The sequence below is a fragment of the Protopterus annectens genome, chromosome 3.part1 (assembly GCF_019279795.1).
Source record: "Protopterus annectens isolate FY-2018-M chromosome 3.part1, PAN1.0, whole genome shotgun sequence".
NCBI classification, from domain to species: Eukaryota; Metazoa; Chordata; order Ceratodontiformes; family Protopteridae; genus Protopterus; species Protopterus annectens.
In genome coordinates, this window is record NC_056732.1 from 239,644,115 (window position 1) to 239,666,825 (window position 22,711).

General features: G+C 34.1%; 1 protein-coding gene across 1 annotated transcript in view; it reads right to left on the reverse strand.

Moving 5' to 3' along the window:
- The window catches only part of ATP2C1 (ATPase secretory pathway Ca2+ transporting 1), a gene marked incomplete in the record, with an annotated part of 2,099,819 nt that overhangs the window by 1,824,043 nt on the left and 253,065 nt on the right, over positions 1-22,711 (reverse strand). Inside the window, 1 exon segment of the mRNA XM_044066734.1 lies at positions 434-544. Within this exon segment, the coding sequence (XP_043922669.1) occupies positions 434-544 (111 nt within the window).

The window sequence follows — 22,711 nt, forward strand, 5'->3', positions numbered from 1 at the left end:
AAGGTACCACACGAATACATATCACAAAAAAAACATGTTGACAAAACAGCCTTTGCACCAGTTGGGCTACTAACTCACTGTCTTCAAACTTTTGCAAAAGCAAACCAAGATCAACCTTAACTAACTACAACACAGAGCTGTACAGATTGTCCTTAACATATTTTTGGTTACATTATAAGAAGGCTGTTTTAAAAGTTAGACTTTTTCTCAGTCTGAAGAAATAATTTCCTAGGGACCACATCATAAACATGTGCAAGTCAAAAAGGGGGAAAAAAATCAGACTAAGACTATGACAACAGAAGGAGACATCTATGGGATCTTCCCAAATTTACCTTACTGAAAAAAATAAAAAAGCATACACGTAAATTTTACCCATTTTTAAATGCCTTTTATCAGTGTCTTGCTCTAGAATATCCTTATGTCTGTCACTTACCTGGTAAATACTTGCTACTTCATTCACAGGCAGTTCACTAGCTCTTTTTGAGGATAACAATGGCATCATTGTCTCATTGTCACAGTAGGTTGCTTCTTGGAAGTCCACAATCTGAGAAAGAACGAAAGAATCATGATTTTTAGATGTTCTTATGCCTATAAATGCTGTAAGTAACAAAGCTGTAATGCCTACAAACAAAATCTGCAATAAAATCAAAATAACAAACCCATAAGTACACAAAACATTATCAGAAGAGAAGTACATAATAAATTAGAACTCTGTAGATGATCATAAGTTAATTTAAGTGTTATTCAGGAACTTGTCCATCTCCACAACTCCTACCACAATGTTCGACAGCATAGAGTTGCTAAACAGTTAGCATGTTTTGAGAAGATGGAAGAAAGAGAAAGTACCTAAAAGGCAGCCTGTAAGAAATGCAAATTACACAGACAGACTGAAGATCTGGAATGAACACCACATCCTGAAGCCATGAGGCAGAGATCTTACCCACTAAAAACTTTGTAAAATCCAAAAAACAGACCAAGATCACAAAAAGCCTCGGTTGTAGGGAAATGGAGTGAAAGGAAAATTAAATAAAAACAACTTAATGGATGCTTATAAATACTTTATTAAACAAACAAAATAATGTAAAATCAAGCGCTTTCATCTCCAAATATTAGAGACTTTATCAAGATAGAGCATGCCCAATACATTACTACATATATAATACAAAAACTACATATAATACAAAAGTTAGTGAACCAATCAGAATCAAGACTCATGTATAATTCATGAACAATACTTCTACAATTTTAAGGTCATATGTCCATATAAACACATACCATTCATTCAAAACCTTATTGTTGTATGGTGTATAAAATGTACTGTATGTATGTGAATAAATTGTGTAAATATTGTATGCATTTAAAAATAAATCAATTGCAGTATATTAAAAAAAGTGTATAAAACAAAATATACTATATAATAAATAATAAATTACTATAAGATATGTATAACTTACACAATATAAAAGTGCAAAATATGCATACCAAATGTTTTGTGAGACTTGGAAACATCATTATCTTTCTAAAGCCTTTAGTCTTAAAAAGCAAGTGATGGAAACAGATTCATTTAGATCTGGCCATTGAGTTGCATTCATTCTCAATTGCCATAAAGCTTCATTTTTTTCAAGATATAAAGTCCATAGTCCTCCTCTTGGATCCAATTCAATAACCTCAATGACAGTAAATTTAAAGCAGTGTCCTGGCCATTCCATACAATGTTTTGCAAGGGCATTAGTTTCTTTCTGTAATCTAATGTCTCTCAAATGTTCATAAATACAGTTTTTAAGCTTTCTTTCTGTCTTTGCAATGTAAAAGCAAAAACATTTGCAACAGAAAGCACAGTAAACAACCTTTTCAGTATAACAGCTACACTTTTTTCGTAAAAATACCTTTATACCATTAATATTGAATTTCGATCCTTCCTTTATACAGTGGCAATAATTACACGACCCACACTTTTCATATGGCCACCATTTCAAATCCAATTACCACCTTCAAAAATATTTTTTAAAGTTTGACCTTTTCTATAGACCACAATAGGTTTCTCACTTCTACATTGTCTAGCATCATTACTTGGAGTCAAAATTACTCAATTTTTATCCAAAATCTTAAAAGTGTCTTTACTTTCCAAATTATAAGTGGTAATGAAAGCTGAATGAAAATTTGTATTAGTTGACACCATTCTTACAGGTGTCGTGACATCAATGTTACCACTGCAAGGCATATTTACAGCAGTAACATTTGAATCAATATGCACATTCATATCATTACAACAATGGACAGTCAGAGTTTAGTATAGCTTGAAAAAAAAACCCTCTCTCTTTTATTAATTACTTCTAACATTAAATTGTTGACAAGATCCAATGGATACTCCCTTTTAAGGAACATGTCCTTTAAAAATTCACACTCACTAAGGAAAATCAAAACAAGATACCATCCGAGCAGCTCGTACAAACTGCCCCTTGACAACTGCTCTTTTTTGCTTAAAGGGGTGGGCACTATCAAAATGCAAAAAGCTATTCAAATAAGTTTCCTTTCTGTAAATCCATGACACAAATTTCCTTGAATCCATGTTTTTTGACAATTTGACATCCAAATAAGAGATTTCATTGAAATCAATGTTGTGGGTAAACCTCAAAAAAGTTGATGAACTGTCAATACAAGTTATATATTCATGAATAATTTCACTTGGTACATCCCAAAATATAAAAATACCATTCAAAAATCTCATACACATTTTGCAGTATTCATAAAAAACTGAATTAAACACAAACTTTCTCCCATTGTAGCATCACCAAATTAGAATACAAACTGCCACAGGGAGAACCCACAGCAACACCTACAGCTTGGATGAAAAATTCATTATTAAAAAATATACAATTGTTTTGCAACACTAATTCGAATAATTGTTCATATACATTAATTTTAGGTTGTGGCACTCCCTTTTCAAGCAAGTAATCACATACTCATTCAATACCAATATCATGGGGTATTGAGGTATACAAGTCCTTTACATCTATTGTAATGAAAAGGCCGGTCTCACTATAATCCAATTTGTTAACCTTTTGTAAAATGTCCCATGAATCCTTACATTTATTTATTTCTTCACTTAAAAAAAAACATTTTAAATTAGTGTCTAAACATCTTGCTATGGCATAAGTTATGGAACCACGCCCATTCACTATAGGGCACATAGGTGGATCAGACATATTCTTATGTAATTTTGGTAACCCAAAAATACAAGGAGATTTTGGATGGTGTACAGATAAAAAATTATACTCATCTATAGATATGGAACCTTTAATAAACAGGTCCATCAATTCATTTTTTATCTTATTATAAGTACCATTTAACTAATTCAAAGTAATTTTTCTATAAGCATCACTTAATAAAATATTGTTCATCCTTATATCCTTACAGGAAGAATGAAGAGTACCTGTAATTACAATTATGCAGGTAAAAGCTGCACTCTGTAAAGCCAAAAACACAGTATCCATGGGACCGGACAACATTCCAGGCTGCGTTTTACATGAACTTCAGAATGAACTGGCTCCCCACTTAAGCACCATGTTCAATAATAGCCTCGCATCAGGCTTTGTGCCCACTGAATGGCGCACAGCAACAGTCATCCCACTCCACAAAGGGGGAGCCACCACTGATCCCAGGAACTATCGACCTATTAGCCTGACGAGCCTGGTCTGCAAGGCCATGAAACTCAAAAACAAAGACATTGGTAACCTCCAAACTCTGCATCCCACCCAGTTCGGGTTTGTGAAAGGCAGATCATGCCTCCTGAACCTGATCAACTTCTTTGAGGCAGTCACCAAAGCCGTGGATGAGGGTAAGGTGGTTCACATAGCCTATCTTGACCTCGCCAAGGCTTTCGACACCATCCCCCATTCTGGAATTATATCTAAACTCACAAAACAAGGTATAAATCCCTACATCACAAGATGGGTTGCCAACTGGCTCACTGAGAGAACCCACACTGTAAAAGTTGCAGACTCCAAATCTGACCTCAAAGCAGTGACAAGTGGAGTACCACAGGGTTCCGTCCTGGGACCTCTCCTGTTTGTTATCTACTTCTCTGAAGTACAGGCTAACACAGAAGGCCTCTGGCTAAGAAGTTCGCAGATGACTGCAAACTAGGAGCCATAGTCAAGTCCCCAAATGATGTGGACATCCTACAGAAGGGCCTCACTGAGACAAATGCCTGGTGTCAGAGCCATGGCCTCAAGCTCAATGTCAAAAAGTGCAGTGTCATCCCCTTTGGTAAAAACTCTGTACCCATGAACTACAACATATGCAGCAATCTACTTAACACCGAATGCGTGATAAGAGACCTTGGGACCCAGGTGGACAGTAGTCTCTCCTTTGATAGTCACATCGCCACAGTAGTCAGGAAGTCCTTCTACGTGGCACACATCATAAAAGGGTCCTCATCCAGGAAAAAAGATGTCATTGTTCCCCTCTACTCGTCACTCATTAGAGCCATTATAGAGTACAATGCCCCTTTTGGAATGTACCTCACAATACATCTGCAGCAGCTGGAAAGGCCACAGAAGTACCTTACAAAGAGGATACTGGCCTCAAACAAATGCCCTACACTGACTGCCTCAAAAAACTCCAGGTTTACTCCGTAGCATATCGCCTACTCTGAGGTGATCTCTGCCTAACATATAAAACTATGTGAAACCCAGAGCTGCTGGACATGCTACACCTAAAGAAATCCCAATCCCTCCGAGCTACACGCTCTAGGGACCTAAACCTTGTCACCACAATAAACAGGACACACTGGAGGGATAGATTCCTGTCCCAGAGACTTCCTATACTCTGGAACAAGCTACCCATCTATGTCAAGCAAAGTTCTTCATTACCACTCTTCAAGAAAAATCTTGATGAGTGGATGGGAAATAGGAAATACACCCTGGGGATCACTTCTGTGTCTCTGCTTGACAGTGGCACAGGAAAGTAACTTTTTTGGGTGGCGTAAGCCATGGAACCTTGCTGGCTAGGCCCTTGGGCCGATAGCCTAGTACCTACCTATGAACCTATGTTATAATTGCATATGTCCATGATAACAAATCCACCACCTTTATCAGGTTTTATTATCCTCACATCCCTATTGGTCCTAAGTTTGTTTAAACCATCCATTTCACCCTTACTTAAATTAGATGAATATACATTTTTTTGCAAGTTCCTAACATCTACTTCACACATTTTATCAAACATCGCTAAAGAGGGGTGTAGGGGTGGATTAAAAGTACTTGAAATGTGTAAGGCGTTACATACATACTCTACAAATTTAAACAGAACATTTAAGTTAAATTTCCTAACAAAATGTCCGATATCCACTAATGTTTGTGCAATTTTAAAATTCCTCACTGGGACAAATGATAAATCTTTAGAAAATAAGTCACAATCATTTACATCAAAATGAAAAGAAGAAAAATTATATACATTAAAATCCTTTCTAGAATTTTTTAAAATAACACAATTTTCCAACATATGTTTATGTAAACTTAATTCCATTCCCGGCGACTCCCCTCCCTCCTTCCTCTGATAATACGTTCGACTCCCCCGACCCCTGTTTGCAGAAAAAATTCCTTGATTCTGTGAATTCTGGTGGTTTCGGACTCTCAGTCTTTCGGATCTTCTCAATGGGGCAAAATTTTCCTGATCCAAAAAAAGTTCCTGATTATTTCCAGAAACAACATTGTTGTGATTATCAATGTTCCAAGCTTGTGACCGAGGAGGATGAGGGTAGGCTGTATTTGTACAATACTGAGTCCTATCCCTCCCTATGCCCTTGCTACACATTGTATGGAATGGCCGGGACACAGTTCTACATTTACTGTCATTGAGGTTACTGAATTGGATCCAGAGGAGGACCATGGACTTATCTTGAAAAAAATGAAGCTTTATGGCAATTGAGAACGAACGCAACTCAATGTCCAGGTCTAAATGAATCTGTTTCCATCACTTGTTTTTTTAAGACTAAAGGCTTTAGAAAGATAATGATGTTTACAAGTCACATAAAACATTTGGTATGCATAATTTGCACTTTTATATTGTGTAAGTTATACGTATCTTATAATTTAATATTTATATATTTATTATATAGTATATTTTGTTTTATACACTTTTTAATATACTGTAATTGATTTATAAATGTATACAATATTTACACATTTTCACATACATTTTATATACAGTACATTTTATACAGCATACAACAATAAGGTTTTGGACCCGCGGTGGTGGTGCTGTGGTAGCGTTGTCGCCTCACAGTAAGACGCTGTCCGGTTCGATTCTCAGCTAGAGCGTCTTCTGCGTGGAGACATGCGTGAATGGGCATACCTTCGTTGAAGGTTGTGTATCAGGGCTGGCAACTCGGCACATAAAAATCAACTACCAATCATTAGCGGACCTGAGTTCCGCTGTGGCGACCCCTAACCGGGAAAAGCCAAAAGACACAACAATAAGGTTTTGAATGAATGGTATGTGTTTATATGGACATATGACCTTAAAATTGTAGAAATGCGTATTGTTCATGAATTATTCATCGGGTCTCGATTCTGATTGGTTCACTAATTAACTTTTGTATTATATATGTAGTAATTTATTGGGCAAGCTCTATCCTGATAAAGTCTCTAAAATTTGGAGACGAAAGCACTTGATTTTACATTTATTTTGTGTGTTTAAAGTATTTATAAGCACTCATTAAGTTGCTTTTATTTAATAAATCTTACCCACTAAGCCATCCTGCTCTCCTGGACAATCATCACTCCTTGTGAGGGAAATAAACCCAGGAAGAGAGATTGTGCATATAAAGTAGGAAAAGCTGGAAAAACACATACGGTAAACATCTCGTCTATCGGTAGTAACTGTGCCTAGTATAAGTTTGCACACTCTTCTAATTTTTATGTATGCTTGCATCGACACCTAGATTTCAGTGCGTTTTTTATAGCTCTGGAACATGAAAAGATGGAGGAAATATCCGTCTTATGCAGTAAAATAATTTTGCCAAAAAATGCAAAGGCAAAACTCCCGTGTCACTTACTTAAATCTCCAGCCTAAATCATGCTCATAATTATGCTGCGTCAAGAAATTACCTCAAGGGGATGGAGCCTGAATGGCTAATTGAAAGCAGCAGCATTTTAGAGCTCCATATAACTAGCTAAATAAGACAGGAAAAAAATATTCTTTTTTTTTTTCCTTCAAAGTATAAAATCTTCTAGATAAAGGACTAATTTACATAATTAGAAACTTTGGTAAAGTTTTATAAATAATTTCCTGCCAAAAAGCTTAAGAGATATATTCACTTGTTAAAATGAGTAACTCAAAGAATTCTCGCCAGGATGCTGCCTTAAAGAAGGAACTACAACAGATGGCATCTACCCTGCAGTTGTCGTCTTTGAAGATGGATTATTTTAAAGAGAACCTGGAAAATCTTAAAACAAGCAGTCAAAAACAGGCCGACACCCTCAAGGAAATGCTACAACACCACCAGACAAGGATAACAGGAATAGATGTTTCTCTAAATGACTTAAAAGCAGACTTAAGGAAGAGGAAACAGAGAAAGAACTGCTTCTTAAACAAAACACTTGGTTTGTTAATACAGTAGATGACTTGGAAAATAGGGAGAGGAAAAATAACAACAGAATTCTCGGATTACCTGAAAACACAGAAGGTGAGGATATGATTTCCTTTTTATCAAGCTGGATCCCGGACTTTTTAAATTTAAAAGAAGGACTGTCCTTTGGCTTTGAAAGGGCACACAGAGCTCTTGGGAAATCTGCCACTAACTCAAACTCTCCTCCTAGGTCAATAATTACAAAATTTCTTTTATACTTGGACAAGGAACTGATTTTAAGAGCTGCTTGGAGGAAGGCACCTCTAAAATATAAACAGAGCCTGATAAGATTTGATAACGACTATTCATCTAGAATAATGGAACAAAGTGTGGCCAATGATGAAGTTTCTGAAACAAAATAACATCAAGGCACAACTTGCATATCCAGCTAAGATGAGAATACTGTATGCCAACTAGATGAGGACTTTTATTGACTTAGAGGAAGCCTCTTCATTTATTAAAACTAATAATGTGATTACTTTACCAGAAGATATAGATTGGATATCACCTTCTCTCAAGAGAACAAAAGAAACAAATGTCTGGACAGATGTCAAAAAGAAGCAGCAAAAGACTGATACTGTTACAGTCAAATCTCTCAAAGCATCTACTATGACATGAATTGTTTTAACAATACTTTAAAGGACCAATTTTTACTGCTTGGAATTTTAAAACAAAGGTAACCAACTACTGGAATCTTTATCTATATTTTTTGAAAATAGATGACACATGAGAGTCTTCACATTACCTCAGGTATGTAAAACAGTGTACTTTTCACAGAAGGAGGGTTATATAGCACATAAAATATTTATACTGTAAATCAACATACATAGTATATGTGTATTTTTTCTTAATTTTCGCTCTTCTTTCTCTCGTCTCTCTTTTCTCACTATTTAAATGCATCTTGCCTCCCTTTCTAGATTCTCTCCCATTTACTATACTAATATAGTCTGTATATATTTAATAACTCACTATCTATACACAGATAAATAATAGTCTAAAATAATCTAGTTTTAAGGTAGACTAATTGGAATAGTGAACTTAATTGTTACTATAATATTCATTAGATTAATGATAGTCACTGTTATGCTTATTGGGATTGGGGACATGTTCGTGATTAACTCTGAAATGTTCCATTCATGTACATATGTCCTTTGAATTATTTCCTTTTAGTATTAACAAATACATAAAAAAAGGAGGGAAAAATGTACTGTTGGTTAAGAGGAGAAGTGAAGCTTTTTTCATATTCTATTTGCGTTGCCATAGCAACAGTAACACTGTGAATCTGCGAAGTGCATTTAGCCTCACAGATAACAAATAATAAGAAAAAGTAATGTTGTTTAGTTATTAAAATGAAAAACAACCTAAACAAGGTAAAATAAATACATAATAGGACTATTTGCATATATTTTATGATTTATCCTCATAGGATTACATATTCCTGGAAACACAACTGAAATGTTCCCAAACTATATGTGCACTGAAATGTAGCTGCTTGATTAAAAAGTATTACTCATTTTAACATGCTGATTCCACAAGCTGTCTGAACTGTAAAAGTTACATTTTATATGTTCCTTGAAACTGACAGCCTCTAGAGCAGGAGTGTCCAACCCGCGGCCCTCAGAGCTCTTCCATGCGACCCGCGACCCTTAAATTTAAATTTAATTTTAATTTAACTTTTTTTCCATGTGTTTACACGTTCGCGTACTTTTGCTGTTCTGCGCATGCGCCAACTTTCGTTTTTTCACGTTTTTTCATACCAGCGTCGTTCCGCTGGTATGCGCATGCGCGAAAACACCGTTCGGTCATTTTTTAGTTCTGGTAAAGCTGAAGGAAGAAGCGAGATCGTGGAGAGAAGATTTATTTTATTTTTGAGTACACACTGACTACAGTTACACTACTACAACATAGCAAAAGGTAAGGTAAGTAATTTTGTGTGTTTAAAGTGGACAGATTATTATTTTTTTAACTACTAGTTAGAAAGAAAAGTTTATTTAAATTACTACAGTGGTAGGTTCAAGATTAGATGACCTGGGATTCAAGCAGAGAAATAACCATTTACAAGAGGCTGCATTTTATCGTGTTCTGGCATAATTACAGATTGCAAATTGATAGTTTTATGGGGCACTGGCAAAGCTGACAGATGGAATATTTAGTAGAACCAATGAGTTAAAGGAGCGTACAATATATGTGTCATGGAAGGAAATGTACCTATTAAGAAGAATATTAATGTGCCCAGGAAGGAGTTAGTTTATGGAAGGCTGCATGTGTACCTTTCCTGATCATTTGCCTCTTGTTATTCAGTTATTGTAAGAATATTTTAAGAATAACACTGAAAAGTTGTTTTGACTGGTAAAGTTTGCCTTTATACGACAGAGACGTTAAATTAAATCACTACGGTGCCTTTTGCTGTATTATATACCCCACCCCCTTATCCGGGCAATCTATCCCCTTGCTGTATTTTAGGGTGAAGGGCGTGCTGCAGTCTTGTTGGTTGTACTAGTTGTTTGTTTTCACTCATTGGTTTGAGTTCAACTATACAGTTAATTGTTTTGAATTATTAATTTTATTTTATTATTTTTTTGGTACTGTATACTGCAGAACTTGCAACATAAGTTTTCACTGCGTTGGTCCCAAATGTTGTATTATTGTTCTAAGTTGTAGCAGTACTGATACCAGTTTAGTGGAGTCAGGCTTGAGGACCAATTTTGGCCATATCCTGGCTAAGAAGTATGCTGCCGTATATTATCAGCACATAGGATAAAGAGCAGCAAGCGTCTTCGGGTTATGATTTGGTTAAGTATAAATAGGTTAACAAAAGTCGAACGCGAAGTATCGATAGGCTAGCCACTCACATTTATTTGCATTTGTTTACCGGAAAAATAGACTGGGCAAAAACCCTTTTCGGCGGAGGCCCGGAAGGTGAGCTGTAGTAGTAATAATAATGTGTCTTTTGGTTTTTTTCCCGTTTAGGGCTCGCCACAGCGGAACTCCGGTCCGCTAATGATTGGCAGTAGATAATACATTGAAAATACAAGAATAACGGAGATTACAATAGCAAATACAATCAAATGGTTATACAGTTTTGCATTGCCTAAGTACACTAGTGTATACTTAAAGCGAGCATTTAGAGAAGGGCAGATGTCTGGTTACAGTAGAAGGGCTTGTAGTTTCATTTTTATAATCGTACTGGGTAGTAAGATTGTACAGCAGTATGTGATGAGCATCTTGTTTTATTAAGAGGAGCAGTGACTTAAGTATAACAGCTAGTGAAGAACTGAGGAGATTAGTAAAGTGGAATGATACAAAATAAAAAGGTGGGTAGTAGGGATTCTGAGCAATAAAGAGGTGAGAGCTGCACTTCAATTATACTTATTTGCTGAATGTAGAAGCATTTTTTTTTTGCAAATCGGGAACATAAAAGGATGCTTATTATGAAATAAAGCAGAAGTTAATATAATGCTGACACCTGTTTATCTCCGTGGTTCTTATTACTGGCAGTAAAACTTTGTAAATATAAAATTATCCCACTGGTGTCTCTTTTTTCACTTTCTGTTTGATCCTTTGAGTGTCTCAGTCTCTTATTTCTCTCTGCCCTCAACCACTGCCAATCATCAAGCTTATTTCATAACTTTTCCACTGCTTACCCATTCCCCCATATCGTCTTGCTGCTAATTGCATTAACGTTCAGGAAGGCCCTACTTGGGAAGTAAACTTGGCAATTACATTGGAAAGGCAAGGAGAGAGTGAAGAATTTGTTAGGTAAAGGAGCGAAAACATCACCTGAGAACAGTTGTCAGAATCCCTAACATGTGCAGTAACACGGACAGAGCAGAACGTGTGCCAGGTCCAGTCAGTGACCACAGAGACAGATGCTGTACCTCTTTGTCAACAAGATGTGCCCTGGATTATTTGATGTGAACTTCTGAATCTGCTTTACTGTATTCCATTACCTACAATGTTGTTTCTACAAGTTTAGGCATCGTTTTCACCTTCTCTTAAGTCCATCCCACAGCCCAAGTCAGTAGTTTTAATTTTGTTCAGTAAATGCATTTTTTCATGGTTTCAGCAAGGCATATTGCAAACCTTCATATTACCTCCTAAGAAGTGTTGTTCTTACTGAGAAATGTTGTTTTTAGCTGTCTTGTTATCAATGGATCTATGACCATTACCTTTGGAATAAGAAGCCTTATTATTTTTTTTATAAAGTTACAATGGAATTGCATAGTAGTCCAAAGTTTTTTCTAAGGTGATGTGTGTGTTTACTGAGAAGAATTTAGTCTACTGATCTGTTTTGTTTTGTAAGTAAATCAGTCTTGATTCTCTTTATAAGCAAATTGGGGATTGCATGAATGACAGTGCTGTCCATATTATTATTCAGGCTGGACAACCATAATGTGATATGAAATTATTTTCAGTTCCTTTCCAGCTGGCATCTTTGTGAAAGATGATGTAATGGTATAGTTTGACTTACCATTAATATTTACTGTTGTGACTGTTGCCTTGTGGTTTTATCTTTGTAGTCCACACAAGTATACCGTACCTCTCGATGTTTAGCTGTTTTATACTGTTTACCTTCTTCCCACTTTGTAGTCTCTCATCTTTGAAGCCATACAAATGTACGCATACAGCACAGTGATGTAGTGATTAGAATTGCTGTCTCACAGCTCTGTAGAATAGATCATTTCTCATCCAGGATGTCTGCTGTTGGAAGTCTGCATCCCCTCCCAGTATCTGTATGCATTTTTGCTAAGTGATTTTATTTCCTCCCATATCCAGAAAGAATGCAGGCAGACTTCTACTGAATTGCCTATATGTGAGCTTGTGTGTTTGTGTGTGTGTGTGTGTGTGCGTGTGTAATCACTAAGTGGGTGATTATACATACTTCCATTCTCTTTTCTTGCTGAATTATACAGACCATATGTTGTTGTGATGGCTATCCCTGTGATGTGAAACAGGGTACCAGTTAATAACTGTTTTTTAAATAATTAGAATGAGATATTGAATTTTAGGGCAAATATTATGCATTTATTAATTTATTTATTGTTCAAATTCACCTACAATACAGCCACATTAGTCCACATAAACCTGGGGTATTTTGCTCTTTAGTTTATGATGCGTTTTTTTTTTGCTCTTCAGTTAATGTGAGACCTTTTTTTTTTTTTTTTTTTTTTTGGTCCTCACTTGCCGTTTGCCCCCAGACCATTTCTGTTGACTCAATGCGGCCCTTGCAACTGAAAAGGTTGGACACCCCTGCTCTAGAGCATGTGAAAAGATGCATATTACTTTTTGCAACATTTATTTTTGCAGTTATCTCTCACTCTGTACAATCTCACTTGGCAACTTATAGCTATTCATTTAAAATATCAGTTTAAATATTAAATGCGCCCCTTGAAATGCTATTGACATTTTGACAAAATATAATGTGAACTGCAAAATGAATGACGTGAAAGAAGTGAAGTAATGCACAGATTTCAAAGAAAGTTCTTGACACTACAGTACAAGTAAAAATGTATATTCACAAGGAAGTACTGAAATGTTTTAGTCTTCCAGTTAAATAGCTTACTGTCAACATTTTGTAGTATCAAAGTTTGAAGAGCTAGGAAATTACTATTCTTTGTCTTTATAATGATTATTAGACAGATGTTACACTCTGCTTAGTTTAATGAATCGTGACATATGTTTATGAGGAAAAGTAGACTCAATTACTCACATTGGACTACACATTCCTGGAAACTCAACTGAAATGTTCCCAAATTACTTGTGAATTTAAATGAAACTGCCCGATTAATAAGCATAATTTACTTTAACAACCTAAATCCATAAGCTATCTGCTCTATACATGCTACATTATATGTCACTTGCATACGAGTCTCTAGAGCACACGAAAAAATACATATTTTTGCAATATGCTATATTTTCACTAACCATACATTCTAAACTGACAAGTTATTTATTTGAAACATCAGTCTAAATATTAATTGTGCCCTTGAAATATTGTTGCCATTTTGACAAAACAAAACCTGAATTGAAAAAGGAATGATCTGAAGAAGTGAAGCATTGTACAGATTTCAAAGACAGCTACTGACACTACAAGTAGAAATGTATACATGCAAGGAAAATTTAAATGCTTTATACTTTTAGTTAAAATAGCTTACTGTTAACTTTTTGCTTTATCAGAAAATATAAAGAGCTAGGAAATTATTTCTAATTTGTCTTTATAATGTTTACTAAAGTGGTTAGCCACTGACTTGTTTAATGGATTGCGAGTCATGCACAAGATGGACTACTGAATGTTATTTCTGTTTACCTATGTTTGCTGAATTTCTTTTATTAGTATGGATTTAAAACAAGGGAAAGAAAGGGAAGGGAAATCTCTGTTTTTGGTCAAGGGAGGAGAGGCTCAAGAGTATTGCAACTGCCCCGAGAACTCTCTAAGATGCTCTAAACACCATTTGATTAATACTTACCTAAGGTAAGTCTTGATTACCATATAAGTACCTTCACATTCATTCTAGACCTTATGTGATTACCCATTCTGGAAGCAAGAGGTGCCCTATGCAGGATGGGAATTGTCAGAGTGATCATAGTTCATTCTTAGACTCTGCTTTGTAAATCTATAAATATGTAAAAGCACTGCACACTACTAGAATGTAGGGTGCCTCTACACAGAGTCAGGATACCACTGATAAGCCATATATTTTCAGAAGTGTAAGTTGAAGTTGGTGAGCTGAAGAGTGGGAAAGTAAAGGCAGACAATACACCTAAAGTAAATTCATATTTCATTGGTAATGACTCATTGTCTCCTGTAGAGTCCTTTTAGTCAAATTATTTTAGTAATAATCTATTTGTTGTTGGCTTATCTAGTGTATGCTCCTCTGTTGCATTTAATTTATCCACAATTACATATCTGACATGTTTGGGATCTCTTAAGGGTAACTAAATATTGGATATTTTCCAAGTCAACATAATTGTTTACACTACTAACATTCCATCCCGATATATAAAATACTATAGAATAATCGAATAATATAGAATTTCATATCTCTTAAGAAAATTCTCCATATAATAATTTAACATATGGAGCTCAGTTGATATTGTTGGTTAAAGGTGTGAGTGACAATCCAATAGATCTATCTTTCTCTACTGGATTAGGAATGACTTTTATTCCATGTTTAATGGGAAATTCATATTTACTTGTATTTGATACTTTAGAATTAATGTTTTATATAAGTATTTTTTAAAGCCTGACCAGAATTTTACCGTACTTATATTTAAAGAAAGAACATTGAATTACACTCCTAAGTTTACACACATAATAACATCCAATGTTATCAGAGAATATGGTATAACTACTGCAATCAAAATAAAGAAAGCAAAAAGTTTCTTCCAACAATAACTTGAAATGGATTTAACATTCTTATCATTAAATACTAATGGCTTAAATAATGCAAATAAAAGATCAAACGTACTAAAATAATTAAATCTAAATAAGGCACAAGTAGTATTTCTCCAGGAAACAAATTGTAAGACTAATGGTAGCTTTATTTGGAACCCTAAGGACTATACAGTCTTAGTTCAATCCTCCTATAGAACAACGACAAAAGGAGCATCAATTCTCTGGAAGAAAAACATAATCACTCCAAAAGTTATTTATAGATATGAAGACAAAGACTGTCTACTAGCATTTGTTATAATTAAATTTAATCCAAAAAAGAAATGCCAAAGGCCACGGACCAAACTCCTTCCAAAACGTCAAGGACCAGATAATTCACAATAAACCAGATACTTGGTTAACGCTTTTATTCACCACATAAATCACATGCGTTTTCGTCCTAACCAAAGGACTTCATCAGACAAACTACATAATTTTCCATCAACTTAAATACTTTACACACCAATTAATTTAATTCAAAAACCAATGAAATCCTTATTTTAAAATTCAAACTAACAAATCACATTGAGCATTCCTTGCATGTTAATGCCTTCCTTTTAAAGTGGCCTGTGGGAAGAAATTTTAGAAAGTAAAGAACTTTGGTGGCAGGTCAACCTATCAAGCTAGTACAAAACCGTGAATGAATGAATTTATAACCATTACCCCACTTCTTAAATTAAGAGCTAACAATATTTGACTCAATCTAATGTAATTTTAACATATGGACACTAGAGGGGGTAAGTACACACATAAAAATAGATAGAGAAGAACCTGATAAACAAAATAAATATGTTTGTCCTAATGCTTTTTAGAATACAATATGAATTTTTAACATTTTAATATGAAGTTTTTTAAAAAAAGTATTTATTTATATATTCATTTAATGTTGTATATTTAAATATTTAAATAGTTAACAGAAGGCTTGAATTGCATACAGGGTAACACTGAATCAATGTACAAGGCACTTTAAAAGGAAGGCATTAACATGCAAGGAATGCTCAATGTGATTTGTTAGTTTGAATTTTAAAATAAGGATTTCATTGGTTATTGAATTAAATTAATTGGTGTGTAAAGTATTTAAGTTGATGGGAAATTATGTAGTTTGTCTGATGAAGTCCTTTGGTTGGGACGAAAACGCATGTGATTTATGTGGTGAATAAAAGCGTTAACCAAGTATCTGGTTTATTGTGAATTATCTGGTCCTTGACGTTTTGGAAGGAGTTTGGTCCGTGGCCTTTGGCATTTCTTTTTTGGATTCTTGGTTTAAGAACTGCCTACTTTTTTCAAGTTTATTTATAATTAAATTTAATAACAGAATATGAACCTTAGCTACTCTATACTGGTTCTCAGGAATTGGAGCAGGAGCGGTTAAAAAATACCTAGATTTTATTTCCAACAATTATAAAGGGAATCTTATCCTGGGAGGAGACTTTAATTATACCTTAGAAGCTTCTGAAACCACCAAAAAGTCTTTTCGCATGGCAACTATTTCAAAATCCTTAAAAAAATGGACCAATTCATTTCATTTAATAGACACTTTTAAAGTAAAAGATGATAAATCCTTATTATTTTCCCATCAAGACCATAGATTTGGAACACAAACCAGAATAGACAAATTATTCGTAGTTCAAGATTTACAAACAAAAATCCTCAACTTCTCAATAGTTCCATGCCCCCTCTCAGATCATGACTCTCTGATAATGAAGCTCCAAACAGAGTTTAAACCTTTAATCCTCTCAAATAGAATTCCATCATATAATCACGAAAATTAAAGAATTCAGACCCTGGATGTTGTCAGAACTACAATTATTTTTTTAAATTAATAATACAACAAAAATCAGTAGAGTCATGGTTTGGGACTCATTAAAAGCGTATTTATTTGATAAGACCCTTAGCTGGTACAAAAACAAAGTTAGAGAATGGGAATCTGAATCATTAGTCTTGCAAACCAGACTCTTGACAGCAAAATCTAAAAAAAATCAGAATTGTCCAGAAGACAAAAAAGAAATAGAGGAATTAAATAAAAAATATGAAATTCTAGCACACACAACTTGTCTAGCCTTGGAAAAATTAAAAATAAACTCATTAGCCACCTCCCCCAGATATCCACCTCCCTCAGATATCTACATAACTTATCTATAAGAATTAAAATACAATCTAAAGCGAATAACATTAGTAGTATACATCATGAAAAGAAAGGGAAAAAAGTATCAGATATAGGAGACATCCTTGAAGCATTTTGGTTCCATTATATGGAACACTTCAAAAAAGAAGATTTAGACACCAAATAAACAGATACAAACCTTATAAATATAAAAAAATTCCTGAAAACTTGAAATTAGACCTACAAAAACTTGTATCCTACAAAGAAATTGTTGACAAGATAAAAGAAAGTAAATCTAACAAAGCTCCAGGGATAGATGGTATAATTATGGAAATTTACAAACTCTTCCCTTCAATAGTAATCTCCCTTTTTCATAAAACTTTCTTAGAAGTCCAGTCAGAAGCAAATACCACCCTCATGGAAATATTCTCTCATAACACCAATTCTAAAAGATAATAAACCATCAGACCTCTGCACCTCATACAGACCTATATCATTACTGAATTTTGTTGTTGTTGTGTCTTTCGGCTTTTCCCAGTTAGGGGTCACCACAGCGGAACTCCGGTCCGCTAATGATTGGTAGTTGATTTTTACGTGCCGAGTTACCAGCCCTGATGTACAACCTTCAATGAAGGTCCTCCCATTCACGCATGTCTCCACGCAGAAGACGCTCTAGCTGAGAATCGAACCGGACAGCGTCTTACTGTGAGGCGACAATGCTACCGCAGCACCACCACTGCGGTATATCATTATTGAATAATGATTACAAAATATTCATGTCAATCCTAGCTAACAGAATGAAAATCCCACTTTCAAAGACAATTAATAATGATCAAACTTGATTTTTATATAACAGGCACACACATGATAATATTAAAAGGATACTTACTCTTACAGATTATGGGAATAAAGAAGATTGAGAAACACTTGTAATCGGATTAGACATAGAAAAAGCCTTTGATTCCCTCAACTGGGAATATCTATTTAAAACTTTAACATTATTTGAATTTCCTCCTCCCTTCATCTTATTACTAAAAAAATTATATATTAATAACTTAGCCTACATTAAATTAGGTCCTTTCACCTCAGAATCTATCCATATAACGAAAAGTACTAAACAAGGATGCCCCCTTTCTCCTATTTTATTTGCTTTGCTATAGAAATACTTGCAGAAATAATTTGCAATAATCCAAGAATAAAAGGAATAGAAGTCTATGACCATTACATATCTAAAATTATGCTTTTTGCTGATGATATTTTATTAACCCTATCAAACTCCAGAGAGTCATTAGAAGAGCTAGAAGTAGTAATGGAGAAATTTTATAAGATTTCAGGTCTACACTTTAATAGATCAAAATCAAAATTTCTACTTTTAAATAAGAAAAAAGACCTACAAGTTACAGATAAATCCATCATAGGAAAGCAAGAACTTGCGCTAAATTATTTAGGAATAGTGTTATGCAAAAATATAAACAAAACAATATTAATAAATTATAAAAACATTATTGAAACAAAAAAATATATATAGAAAAGTGTAACAAAATTATATTAACTTTTGAAGACTGATTGCAATTAATAAAAATGGTCTAATTGCCAAAAATACCATATGTAGCATTAGCAATACAGTTCATTCCTGAATGATGCATTTGTAAAGAAATAAACTCATGATTAATAAAATTTGTTATGGTATCCCAAAAAGAATATAGTAGCAATAACTCATCACATTAGACCCTGGAAACAAGGAGGGATTGAACTTCCCAGAAATAGAAACATATAAAAGCATCTGTGCTTAAAACTACAATAGACTGGATAAACCAAATTATTTTGCCAACTGGAAAGAATTAACAACGGCTATATTAACAAATGAATTTAATCTGTTAAAAAATGTTTAATAGCAGACAAATCAAACAAACCCTGGTACATACTATGCATAAGTATACAATATAATAACAAAACCTTTTAACAACACTGACTGATTAATCATTACATCAATTCCTTTAGGAAACTTATCAATGCAAACATATATCTAAAACTTTGGTTTGACCTTTTAACCCCATTTACCATCACTAAGAACTTTCCTCACAAAATATACAGGGAAACAATAACCTCCTGGGAACAAAATGGATTCTTATGCTGGTTTCAATGTGTAAATAAATGTTTTAGATATACATATGATAAAAACGGCTTACAATATTCTAACACAGGACTGGGTAACCTTACAAAGTATCCTAATGTACACTCAAGAGTTATGCAGATTAATTAATAATTTCTCATTTAAAGATATTCCAACTCTAATAAGTTTTCTGTATGAATTTATATATAATAGTTTTGAAAAGAAAAATTCCATTTCAAATCTATATAAAAAGAGTTAACAACATATAAAACAATTCCCAAACCATCATACTGGCAGCTCTTAACAAAAGGTCATTCACTGCAGTTAACAGAAATTAAAAGTAACATCTTACTATAAGTTAATTACACCTCTAACACACATTACTGGAAAATATTTAACTGGAAATACTTACATAGAATATTTTTAACACCAGATAGAATTAAAAAGATCAGTACTACTAAAAATGTTTTTTTGCTGGAGGTGTGAAAAGTCAAATAAAGCAGACCGGATTCATATTTTTTATGAATGCAATAAAATTCAATCATATTGGAACCGAATCAATCATTTTTTACAAGGTTTATTTAATGAATCCTTTACCTTACCTAAATACTGATAACACTAAATGTAAATGAAGGTCCCAACCTGAATAAGACAAATATGTATTTGTTATGGACAATACTTGCAATATACAGGAAATGCGTAACCAGAAGGTGGAATTCAAATACACCCCTGACCTTGGAAGAACTCTACACTTTACTGAAGACAACTGCATTGATGGAAATAAAAATCAAAGAACTACGAATCTATCCAAGGCCATTGGTAAATAATCCTTGGAAGAAAGTTATATCTTTGTTATATCTTTGTTGGACACTCTTGAGTAATGAAAATTGCATCTCTGATAACTGATCTGTTAATAGTATATTTAACAACATACAGTGTATATAATTAAAAGTCAGGCTATTGTAAATATTGTATATAGTTGTTTCAATAACCAATATTGTATCTCTGATAACTGATCTGTTAATAGTATATTTAATAACATACAGTGTATATAATTAAAGTCAGGCTATTGTAAATATTGCATATAGTTTAAAATATTTAAAAATATTATGTAAATGTTATTTTAATTGAAAATAAAAAATATATATTTGAGGAAAAAAAGAAATTACCTCAATAAATGAACAAGTAATGTTGGAATCAGGCTATAAAACATGCCTTCTAAAAGTCAGTGACATATATATATGTATATGGATTAACTTCAAAACACTGGAAGACCAAAACACTGCAAGACCAAAACACTGAAACTTCAAAATCTTGAAAACTCAAAACACGAACTCAAAACACTGAAAACACATATTATACATATACTGAATTTAAACAACATAAATCATAGCACTTTCCAGCAAGTGTAAGCAGGGAGGCAAACCCCCCTGCACCCCAACACCCCCTGCTACTTATATATATCAACTCCAAGATTGCACATCACTACACTAAGTGCAATCTTAGAGCTTATGTACTTAAGTAGCAGGGGGGGTGTGGGGGGCACAGCCCCCCACAAGGGGGGTGCAGGGGGGCTTGCACCCCTGCTTACTCTTGGTGGCAAGTGCTATGATTTATGTTGTTTAAACTCAGTATATGTATGATATGTGTTTTGAGTTTCAGTGGTTTGAGTTTTCAGTGTTTTGAAGTTTCAGTGTTTTGGTCTTCCATATTATGAAGTTATCATTTTCAGTGTTTTGAGCTTTCAGTGTTACGAATATATATATATATATATATATATATATATATATATATATATATATATATATATATATATATACACATACATATACATACACACACACACAAAAATAATATACATATATATATATATATATATATATATATATATATATATATATATATATATAATATACATACATATGTACATATGGATTCACTTTACAAGCTCACCATTTTAAAACATCAAAATCAATATGGCAGAGACCATATAATCGACGTTTTTAAAACGTCAAACCTGTAAAGCTAACACAAAAAAATTTCTAGGACGTTTTTGTAGGGGCCAAGCCCCCTGCACCCCCCCATACTCACCGCTATTTAAATATACCAACTCCGAGATCGCAATACAGCAAGGAAAAGGGAAAATTACCCATTCTGCACTGTATGAAGTTCTCTGCTTTACAGGTTCAATGTTTTAAATCGTCGATATGGTCTCGGCCATATGAATTTTGATGTTTGAAAACGTTGAGCATGTAAAGTGAATCCATATATATATATATATATATATATATATATATATATATATATATATATATATATACACACACACACACACACACATACATACACACACACACATACATATACACACACACACATATTATATATATATATATATATATATATATATATATATATATACATATACATATACATACACACACATACACACACACACATACACATTGGATATAAAAATTGTGCACACCCCTATTAAAATGTCAGGTTTTTGTGATATAAAAAATGAGACCACAATAAACCATTTCAAAACTTTTCCCACCTTTAATGTGACCTATAACCTGTACAATTCAATTGAAAAACAAACAAATCTGTTAGGGGAAACGATATAAAAAATAAAAAAAATGTACAATACGCTGGTTGCATAAGTGTGCACACCCTTAATTTAATCCTTTATTTTGTGTGCACACCTTTAAACTAATACTTTGCTGAAGCACATTTTGTTTTAATTACAGCATTCAGCCTTCTTGGGTACACACCTGCCATCAATTAAAGAGACTCTGATTAACCCCAAGTAAAGTTCAGCTGTCCTAGTAAGATTTTCCTGACATTTACTCAGTTGCCTGCTACAGCAAAAGCCATGGTTCACAGAGAGATTACAAAGCATCAAAGGGAGCTCATTGCTGAAAGGTATCAGTCAGGAGAAGGGTACAAAAAAATTCCACAGTATTGGATATACCATGGAACACAGTGAAGATAGTTATCAAAACGTGGAGAAAATATGGGACAACAGTAACATTGCAAAGCACTGGACATCCCTCTAAAATTGATGAAAAGACAAGACGAAAACTGGTCAGGGAGGTTGCTAAGAGACCTACAGCAACACTGAAGGAGGTGCAGGAATTTCTGGCAAGTACTGGTTGTGTACTACAAGTGACAACAATCTCCTGTATTCTCCATATGTCTAGACTATGGGGTAGGGTTGCAAGATGGAAGCCTTTTCTTACACAGGAAAACATCCAGGCCCAGCTAAAATTTACAAAACAATACATCATGTCTCCCAAAAGCATCTGAGAAAATGTGTTATGGATTGATGAAACCAGGGTTGAACTTTTTGGCCACAATTCCAAAAGGTACGTTTGGCGCAAAAACAACACTTTGCATCACCAAAAGAACACCCCCCTCCCCATG